At 33.8% G+C, this 11,040-nt stretch overlaps 1 protein-coding gene across 1 annotated transcript in view; it reads left to right on the top strand.

Annotated features, from left to right (window-relative positions):
• The first annotated feature begins 2,317 nt into the window (after positions 1–2,317).
• The window catches only part of Fkbp59 (FK506-binding protein 59kD), a 64,563-nt gene continuing 55,840 nt past the window's right edge, over positions 2,318–11,040 (top strand). The window contains exons 1-5 of the mRNA XM_017629751.1: positions 2,318–2,603; positions 2,659–2,801; positions 4,191–4,311; positions 4,822–4,962; positions 7,611–7,618. Of these exons, the coding sequence (XP_017485240.1) occupies positions 2,411–2,603; positions 2,659–2,801; positions 4,191–4,311; positions 4,822–4,962; positions 7,611–7,618 (606 nt within the window). The 5' untranslated portion in view covers positions 2,318–2,410. The remainder of the gene's footprint in view (positions 2,604–2,658; positions 2,802–4,190; positions 4,312–4,821; positions 4,963–7,610; positions 7,619–11,040) is intronic.

The following is an 11,040-nucleotide window of genomic DNA, read 5'->3' as shown; positions in this document are numbered from 1 at the left end:
ATTTTGTGTACAAATGCTAATAGTTTTTAAGTTATTCGTTGTTAAAATTTCCCCACTGCTTCACAATTATTTTTTTATAAACACTGCACTAATCACTTTTCTTTTTATTAATACACCATCTTTTCTTCATAAACAAATGGATGCACATCTTTTTTCACTAAATATTTAGCCATTAATGCTTATAAAGTGTTCTTAAAATATTTTTCTATTCTCAAAGAATAGTAAACACACAATTGTTCAGCTATGGCCGCCATGAATGAGGTGCCATATCGTTGAAAATGTTAATAGTTCTTTTTAGCCAAAAATACTTTGTGATGCATTACGGGATTGAAGGCTAAAAGGAAAATATTAATTTTACGGTCTTATTTATGCACATATATTTAATTAATTTTCGCCTGCGGGGCTTTTTTCTAAAGAATCCAATACTTCCATGTATCTTGAAAATTTTTAATAAAAAATCGCGCGATTTTTTATTACAAATTTTCGCCTACGGCGCATTTTTCTAAAAAATCCAATACTTCCATATATCCTGAAAATTTTCACCTGCGGTCCTTTTTTTTATCAATTCTTCCATATATAGTGAAAATATCCAATAAAAAAGCTATATCATATATGTACATGTCCACTTTATTATTTACGTTTTCGTTGATTCCCTTTTCAGTACTTTTTTTTACATATTTTTTGTGATGTGTGGCAGCACCGCAATTTCAGTTCACTCGATGTACAAAGGAAAATGTGAGGTTAAATTGCACTTTTTTTTACAACTTTAACAACGAATTACTTAAAAACTATAAGCCTCCGGAGGGGGGGGTTTTCAGATTTAGAATCACAAAAAGACGCTCTAAACCCCCTCATTTTTTTTTTTCAAAGCCTGGTCCATTATTGGAAAATTTTCCCAAAATTTGGTGCTTTTAATGTGGTAAAACGCTTTTTTCCCAAGTTTTTGGTGCTTTTTGAAAATCAAAAGATGGCAACACTGTTGAGGTTGCATAAATTATTTTGTAGAGAGTAAAAACACTGATATTTCAAAATGCTTCTCTTTTTTTACAAAGAAATCGCATTTCAGGACAATTGGATAAGGCTTGAGCCAAGAGCTTATGTGAGCAAATCCAATTTTTGGCAAAAAATGTGATTTATGCAGCGTTTTTGCTGCATTTAAAATGCAACATTTAGCACTTTCGAACATATGTTTTCGAAGAGCGTTCATGCTATAGCATTTAGCAAATGTACATTTACCCGAGTTCGAAATCGTATGCTTTTGAGAAACAGCCGTGTTCCAGTCTCTTATTTAGATGCGTATATATTACGATCAATTCTCACGCAGAAGATAATGTGCAAAAACCCTACTGAAAAGGAAAAAATAAATTTCAAACCAAAAATTCAATACAAAAACTTGAATTGTTTTAACCATAACCGAACATTTGTTTGTGTATATATTCATTTGTCGGTGCTGTCAATTAAAATTTCCTCACTTAATTAGGAAACAAACCAAACAGAGTTGATCACAAATTGATCCAGATTTCTATCAGCATCAAATCGATGTTGAATTTGCTTAACTTTCTTTATCCAAATATGTAATGCAAAATAAAAGAAATCTCGATCGGCGATCACTGAAACGCAGCTAGCAACTGTATACTCGAAAAAACAATGTTGCCACTTTTTCCCTTTAAACCATGTTCGAATCGTGGAAATTTTGGAAGATCACAGGGTTGCTTTTAGCATTTAGACCCTTAATGCACAAATGGAGTTGCATTTAGTTGCATTTAGGTGACGAATTTTGTATGGATAAATGTACATTTAGAGTAGCATTTAGAGCTTAATGCGCTAAATGTGCTTTTACGCGTAAGCAAAAACAGCCTATTACGCGGTTTTGCAGAACGACGATACGCGGTTTTGTACTTTAAGCGACGATATGTAAGTATACACTTTCTTCATGCTTTCTGAAACCTAGTCGTCAACCCCATTTTCGAAATCATGTAGCTGGCATAATTTTCTAATTCATCATATTCCACATCTTTGAATGTACTGATAAAATCTTCTGCTTAAAACAAAAATATTTCTTCTAGTGATCAGGTAGCATAAATTTGATGAAACTTCATAACTTTATTAAAAGCCAAATGGTTAACAACAACATCGAATGTCATTAAATGAAACTACCTTCTTTTTTGAATCATGGCATTTATGCCAAAAAATATGGCCGACAAGATATGACACTTGCTCAAATCGATTCGATACAAGTACTCTTCTTTCGATACCAAGTGGGTATCGAAACAACGATTCTAGTAGAAAAAGTTGTTGGTGTCGAAACAAAAGTATCGAGTACATACTCGTATTTACTTGTATCGGAACATTCCTAATAACATTTGTTATCCGATTAATAGCGGTTGATAGCTCGGAAAAAAGAGATAAAATGTCGGAAAATAAGAAAATTGATCTATCTGGTGATGGTGGTGTGCTGAAAGAAATAATTAAGGATGGACAAGGCGACGAGCATCCGTTGAATGGTTGTAAGGTTTCCTTACACTATACGGGAAGATTAGTCGATGGAACCGTGTTTGATTCGAGCGTGGAACGTGAACCGTTTGAGTTTGATTTGGGAAAAGGTTAAATTCTAGAAGTTTCTTAATAAATTAAAATGAATTATTATTCATTCCGCAGGACATGTCATCAAGGCCTTTGATATGGGCGTGGCTACAATGAAATTAAATGAGAAATGCTTTCTCACATGTGCTCCTGAATATGCTTACGGTGTAGCTGGAAGCCCACCTAGTATTCCTCCCAACTCAACACTAATATTTGAGGTACATACATGTCAACGTTTCCTTTGTTCGAGGCTGGTACAAAAAATGCAGAGAACGTGGCACCGTCCCGTTTTCCAGCTTGAAAAACCAAAGACCAAAGTGGCATGTTTTTCTTTCACCTCCGACTGCAGTGCTCCTCAGACGAGCCTCTTTAAAATAGGGAAAAAATCGTTTTTGTTTACAAAATGCCACAAATATTTAAAGTACACCGGGGAACAAATGCAGTTGGGCTCCAAATCTCAAAAAACAAAAAAAAATATTGGGATCGATAGAGATGATTAAGCTGAGTATAACGGTATACTTCTTTTTTTGGGCAAACAACAACAACAACAAAAATTATAAAAGGTTAAAGTTCAAAATAAGCAATTTTTGAAATCAAGATTTCTTAAAAACGGATGGATGTATCTTGAAAATTTTGATCTCATTTAATAGGAAATTTGATTCCTTTTAATTTGGTATACGTACTTTATATATATGTTGTATAGTTCTTACAAAAATTGAATTAATGTAAAATAATTATAAAAAAAAAACACCTTTTGCAGAGAACACCTTTCTGCGTAGGCGGCCTTCGGCCGCACTTAGGGATTATAACCCTCACAACGTAGCATTCTCTTTCTGTGTTGCGAAGAAAAGGCACTGAACACCTTTTGCAGAGAACACCTTTCTGCGTAGGCGGCCTGCGGCCGCACTTAGGGATTATAACCCTCACAACGTAGAATTCTCTTTCTGTGTTGCGAAGAAAAGGCACTGAACACCTTTTGCAGAGAACACCTTTCTGCGTAGGCGGCGTCGGCCGAACTTAGGGTTTGTAAGCTTTTTTTATAATTCTTTTACATTAATTCAACTTTTGTAAGAACTATACAACATATATATAAAGTACGTATAGCAAATTAAAGGGAACCAAATTTGCTATTAAATGAGATCAAAATTTTTAAAATCCATTCATTCGTTTTTGAGAAATCTTGGTTTCAAAAATTGCTTATTTTGAAATTTAGCCTTTGATATTTCTGGTGTTTGTTGTTTGCCCAAAAAAAGAAGTACACCGTTATACTCAGCTCAATCATCTCTATCGATTCCAATATTTTTTTTTTAATTTGAGATTTGGAGCCCAACTGCATTTATGCCACCGGAACGACCCAGATTTATGTACGTATATCTGGCCAAGAACTGTCACTCCAGCATCACTCCCAAAAAACTCTGGCGAATTTTTATGATGTTACAACAATAGGAGCCCTGTAGTCTGAGGAGAAAGATACCTACTTGGTCTTTGCTCTTTCAAGCTTGTGAGGTGAGTGTGCCACGTTCCCCAAATTTTTTTGCACCACCCTCGAAATAAATACTTTTCGGAAATCAGCCCGTGACTTCAAAACGCATGAAATATCATTGCAGTTGGAAATGCTTGGATGGCATGGTGAAGATGTCAGCCCTAATAAAGATGGTAGCATCGAGAGATACATTATCGAAAGTAGTGATAAAAAACGGTCGCCTGGTGAAGGAGCTCTGGTTAAAGGTAAATAAACTTGTTTATAACAAGTTAAATATAAACATATCTTCTAAGTGCTGGCCGGTTAGTGTATATTAAAAGAAAACATTTATGGCCCTATTATGTATGGCGACTGGGGTCTAGTTGCTGGCCATGGCTACCAGTATCGTAAGTTGTATTATGTATAGCGATTAGTATCAGTATATAGAAAAGCTCAGAAAACATCCGAATTTACTTTTTTAACATGAACTTTTCCAAGTAATTGGCAACTTTGCTCCAATGTGTTCAACAATTTATGTGAACTAATAACAAAATCGTCGATAGCGGGAAACTGAAAATTCCGCTACTAGACTCAGTAGCCGACAGTCAGTAGCCAGTAGCCATACGTGATGCTAATTTTAGTATAAGGTTGCCCATCGACACCATACACAATAGGGTCACTAGACTCAGTACGATATTATTGGTAGTCAATTGCAACGCAAAAAACTTGCATTTAAAAATTATGGATGACTATAAGTTAATTTATTTCCATTACAGTTCACCTAACTGGCAAGTATAATGGAAATACTTTTGAAGATCGCGATGTGGAGTTTGATTACGGCGAAGGATGTGATTGTGAGGTTATCGAAGGTGTTGAAATTGCACTCGAAAAAATGACGGTGGGCGAAACATCAAGGTAAGCTGACACCCCTATGCTGTAATCCGTCGTAGTTTCGATTTTGCTACAAATCGTAAAATTGGTATGCTGAAACCCGCGTTGTCGTATCGTAATTTCGAAATTCGTAGGCCATCATCGAAATTCGTAATGTTGGTATGCCTGGAGCTAAAGAGGATGTGGTGGAATTATGGGAAAGCGTTCCAAGAATTAAAGCGGCACAATATCTAGTGGAATGGAGGCCCTTAAAAGGAGGGAGCTTACATTTTATCATTTAAGCTAAATGGATCAGAACAATCTCCTAGCAATCTCTTTTGTATCTTAATGCAACTGTTACTAACTAACTAATTTATTTATAATTTCACTATGCATTTGCGACTATATTTATTTTGATTTGTTTCTGTCAAAGCAGCTGATTCAGAACTTCGAATTTCACTATTTTAGTTGGCAACGCCGTTGATAGTTAGGATCGGATTACAGCATACCAATTTTCGAATTTTCGGAAAGGAGCTACGAATTCGTAACTACGAACTTTCGGATTACAGCGTACGGGTGTGATTCCAAAAACTTGAATACCAAGTAATTTTTAGCAAAAAAAATCGCCTTAAAGAAAATATATATATATCCATATATTTCATGATTCATTGATCGGATCTAAACCAAATTAGTATGGGACCACCTCTGAGACACTACCTTTCCGTTGCAAAAAGAATTATCGAATTATCGGTTGACGGGGTGTAAAGTTATGCGGTTACATGCATAAAAAAAAAATATTCCCACGAACTGATAACCTCCTCCTTTTTTGGAAGTCGGTTAAAAAAACTCAATGTAAACCAAATTTCCCGAAATCTTAACGAAATATTTAGGAGAATCTTTTTTCTTTAACGATTTTTTACGAATCTTCAAAGAAAATAATATGAAGTGGTTGACACGAATTCGTAAAGAAATTTCTGTACGCTAAATGAAGAAAATTCTGAAAAAATTCTGCTGGAAAATCTTCACATAGCAGCATTACTCTCATTGCTTTACCGATTTTCTTCCGAAATTTCTGAAAAGAATCTAAGTGTGTACAGTTTATCTCATTTTAGAAAATTCGGCAAAAAATCGGATATCTATACGAATTCTTTAAAATTTCTCTACAATTCAGAATACTCTGAAAAATGGTTTGCAGAGTATACATGTATGTACATACATATGAACATAGCTTGAGTTTTTTTGTATTGTAAATACAGTGACCCAAACCGTTGGTGATACTGCAAAACGGTCTATGTCTATTAGTACTCTTAACACTTACAGTATCGGTCATATCTATAGTACGCCATTTCAAAGTGATATTGTGTACCACTTATGTTTATTTATTTATTTTTAAGAATTTTCAATTAAAATATAGTTCTTTCTCTAACAAAACCCATATAAACCCAAGTTTAACAATTTGTAGAAAACTACAAAAAAATGTAACAAAATTTCACCTAAGTTTCAACCTTTTTTTTCGGAAGTGTTATAATTTTTCTGTATACACATTTTTATAGCCCAATTTTAGTCTGATAATGTGCAAGTTTCAAGTGGATAAAGGTTACCGTTGATTTTTTAGAATTTTTTCGCCAAAGGTGTTGCGGTTTTCTTCCATATACAAATAAATTGAGTTTATTCATTATATCGTCGCTCCCAACGAAGAGTAGCACATCTCAAATTACCGTGGAAGACTAGCACGTTTCACTATTCGCGTCGAAGACTAGCACATTTCATTATTCGCGTCAAAAAGTAGCACATTTCAGATTTTTGCGTGGAAGACTAGCACATTTCATTATTCGCGTCGAAAAGTAGCACATTTCAGATTTTTGCGTGGAAGAGTAGCACATTTCAGACTTTTGCGTGGAAGACTAGCACATTTCACTATTCGCGTGGAAGAGTAGCACATTTCAGATTTTTGCGTGGAAGAGTAGCACATTTCAGATTCTCGCGTAGAAGAGTAGCGAATTCATATAAAGTGGTACTAGCAGCCGTACAAAAAACAAACATACATGTACGTTATAATTATTTCTCCTCGACTAAGCTGAGAGTTTAATGTTGTGTATTGAGCGTTTCGGTATTTTATTACAAATAGAATAAACGTTTTTTTTCCTCCTACTTGTTTTGACGCATATTCGCGTCTTCCTCAGGGAATCTATTTATAAATACGAGAAACATATATGCACATTAGGGTGGTCCAAAAATGCATGTGAAAAAGTAAAGTCGGAATTTTTATGCTCTCACCCCTAGGATTGTTCTATACAGAAAAAATATACACCTATTTTTTATTTTGAAAACAAAAAATATTTATAGGTCGCTCAAAGCGCCCAAAGTTTTCCATGTATTTTATATGGGGAAAAAAACTTTTGGTAGAAATGGTTTGGAAATTAAAAAAAAAACTAATATTTTTCTATCAGAAAACTCTTCATCTGCAGGATTCCCAATAATAATACCCAATTGTTTATTTAACCATTTTTTCATCGCAACTATAATTTGCAGGTCCGCCAAAAACCTACAAAAACCCCGTTAGTATTAAAAAATTGTTAATTAAATAATTGGGTATTATTATTGTAAGTCTCCTAAAGAGAACCAGAGTTTTCCGATCGAAAAATATTGATTCAAGAATTCTTTACCATTTCTACGAAAAGTTGTTTTCCCCATATAAAAATACATGGAAAACTTTGAGCGCTTTGACCGTCCTCTAAATATTTTTTGATTTTAAAATACCCCATAGTACACTTTTTTCTATATAGAACAATCCTAGGGGGTTAGAGCATTACAATTCCGACTTTACTGTTTTGGACCACCTAATGTAAATGCAGTCATATCAAGAGCACCTCATTTCAAAGTGATATGTTTTCCACTTATGTTCATTTATTTATTTTTAAGAATTTTCATTAAAATAAAGTTCATTCTCCGAAGAAGTCCATATAAATCCAAATTTGTAGAAAACTAAAAAAATCTAAAAATGTTCATCCAAATGTCAAAATTATTTTCTCAGAATTTTTTGTGTATATAGATTTAAAGCCCTTTCAATTTTATTGCAATAATGTGCAAGTTTCAAGTGGCTAAAAATTTCCGTTGTTGCGGTTTTCTTCCATATAAAAATAAATTTTGTTTATTCGTTATATGGTAGCGAATGCGACAAAAAGAATCAACGTGTTGTCAGTAACTTAACCTCACTTTTTCGGCAGGTCTATTCCGGACACGCATTTTAAAGTATTAGAAAAGATGCTAACTATTTACTACTTTTAATCCGTTTGTGCATACTATTTCAAATTAAATGTAGAAAAATGTATAATCACAGGCTTATAAGCCTGAATATATGCTTGTATCGTCAGCTCCACACAGCTTGGACATATATTGTAACTTATAAAAAAGTAAAAGCCGTAAAATAAAGCAATTTCGTATAAGACTAAATAATTTTTGAAATAGATTAAAACACATAAATATCGATAATATAAGCGAAATCATAATTTAATGCAGCAAAAGATATTTAATATAAAAAAATCGCCTTTCATACGATTTTTGTGTACGTCTTTTTCCATTGATCACCACGATATCTTTTATATTTTATATTTTGAGGACACAAATTATACAAACCCAGCAATTTTAAATATTAATATCGTTCTGAAAACACCAAGTTCTTTAAAAATCGCGATAAAACCAAATACTAAAATGGAGTAGTTTAGATACCATTTCCCAACGAATAGTAGTATAAAAATTAAGATCGGCAGCACTGAAAATAAGCATGCCGATCTTGTCAAAATTACAAGAAACACGTCGCTACTGACAACACCTTGTTATTATTCCACCATGCACATTATCACACTAAAATTGAATCGGCTATAAAGCTTCATACTCAAAAAAATTGTAACACTTCTGAGTATTAAATTTGAAATTTGAATGAAAATTAGTTGATTGTTTTTAGATTTCTACAAAATTTTAAGCGTGGGTTTACATGGTTTTTTTAAATGAACTTTATTTTATTTGAAATTGAACATTTNACTACTTTTAATCCGTTTGTGCATACTATTTCAAATTAAATGTAGAAAAATGTATAATCACAGGCTTATAAGCCTGAATATATGCTTGTATCGTCAGCTCCACACAGCTTGGACATATATTGTAACTTATAAAAAAGTAAAAGCCGTAAAATAAAGCAATTTCGTATAAGACTAAATAATTTTTGAAATAGATTAAAACACATAAATATCGATAATATAAGCGAAATCATAATTTAATGCAGCAAAAGATATTTAATATAAAAAAATCGCCTTTCATACGATTTTTGTGTACGTCTTTTTCCATTGATCACCACGATATCTTTTATATTTTATATTTTGAGGACACAAATTATACAAACCCAGCAATTTTAAATATTAATATCGTTCTGAAAACACCAAGTTCTTTAAAAATCGCGATAAAACCAAATACTAAAATGGAGTAGTTTAGATACCATTTCCCAACGAATAGTAGTATAAAAATTAAGATCGGCAGCACTGAAAATAAGCATGCCGATCTTGTCAAAATTACAAGAAACACGTCGCTACTGACAACACCTTGTTATTATTCCACCATGCACATTATCACACTAAAATTGAATCGGCTATAAAGCTTCATACTCAAAAAAATTGTAACACTTCTGAGTATTAAATTTGAAATTTGAATGAAAATTAGTTGATTGTTTTTAGATTTCTACAAAATTTTAAGCGTGGGTTTACATGGTTTTTTTAAATGAACTTTATTTTATTTGAAATTGAACATTTTGAAAACAAAATTTCAATGGTTAACCATAAAACAATATGAATTGCTTAAAGCTTAAAGGGGAAAAATGCCTTTAAAAAAATAAAAGTGGATGATCTCCAGCAAATGATCACTAAACGCTATATACCGTCTGAATTTCATAAATTTTATAATGGAATTATAGAAATATAAAATAAGCTCTTGAATTTCCAATATAAATTATGCTTTTATGATTTAGTTTAAACCCTAATTGTGCTACTCTTCCACGCAAATACTCTTCTACGCAAAAATCTGAAATGTGCTACTTTTCCACGCAAAATTCTGAAATGTGCTACTCTTCCACGCGATAGTGAAATGTGCTACTCTTCCACGCGAAAATCTGAAATGTGCTACTTTTCGACGCGAATAATGAAATGTGCTAGTCTTCCATGCTAATAGTGAAATGTGCTAGTCTTCCACGCGAATAGTGAAATGTGCTACTCTTCGTAGGGACCGACGATATGGAAGCCAATGCGACAAAAAAAATTCTAAAAAATTAACGGTAATTCGTAGCCACTTGAAATCTGAATTATCAAACTAAAATTGCAGGGGCTAAAAAACTGTGTACTTAAAAAAATTCTAACACTTCCGAGAAAAAAGTTTGAAATTTAAGTGAAATTTTGTTGGACTTTTTTGTAGGTTTCTACGAATTGTTAAATAAACATAAGTGGCACACAATATCACTTTGAAATGGCGTGCTATAGATATGACCGATACTGTATATGGTCTCTTAATTGTACCGGAATGCATCTGCAAATCGTTACATCCTAATAAACGAATGACGCAACTGTCTGCCTTTGGCTGATGAAGACGAACGATTGCCAGAAGCGATCAGATACAGATAACAGATGAATTAAGCACCAGAGGTAATAAGTGACACAGAACGTTTTGCAGTATCTCTTCTTCTTCTTTATTGGCGCTGTAACCGCCTAAGCGATTTTGGCCGAATCCAAAACAGCTCGCCAGTCATTTCTCTTCTGTGCTAACTGACGCCAAGTGAAGCCAAGTCCTTCTCAACCTGCTCTTTCCAACGCAGAGGAGGCCTTCCTCTTCCTCTGTTACCAGTATCGCGGCCCGCGTTGAATATTTTCAGAGCAGTAGCGTTTCTGTCCATTCGAACGACATGGCCAAGCCAGCGGAGCCGCTGAATTTTAATTCGCTGCACTATGTCTATATCGTTGTAAAGCTCATACAGCTCATCGTTAAATCGTCTGCGATATTCGCCATCACCAACGCGTAAAGGTCCGTAAATCTTTCGCAGAATCTTTCTCTCGAAAACTCCAAGAGCCGCCTCATCAGATGCTTTC

Source organism: Rhagoletis zephyria, unplaced genomic scaffold, assembly GCF_001687245.7.
Source record: "Rhagoletis zephyria isolate East Lansing unplaced genomic scaffold, Rhagoletis_zephyria_1.1 Rzeph_scaffold_00005, whole genome shotgun sequence".
Lineage (NCBI taxonomy): Eukaryota > Metazoa > Arthropoda > Insecta > Diptera > Tephritidae > Rhagoletis > Rhagoletis zephyria.
Note: the sequence above shows the minus strand (reverse complement) of the source record. Positions and strands in the feature narration are given on the sequence as shown.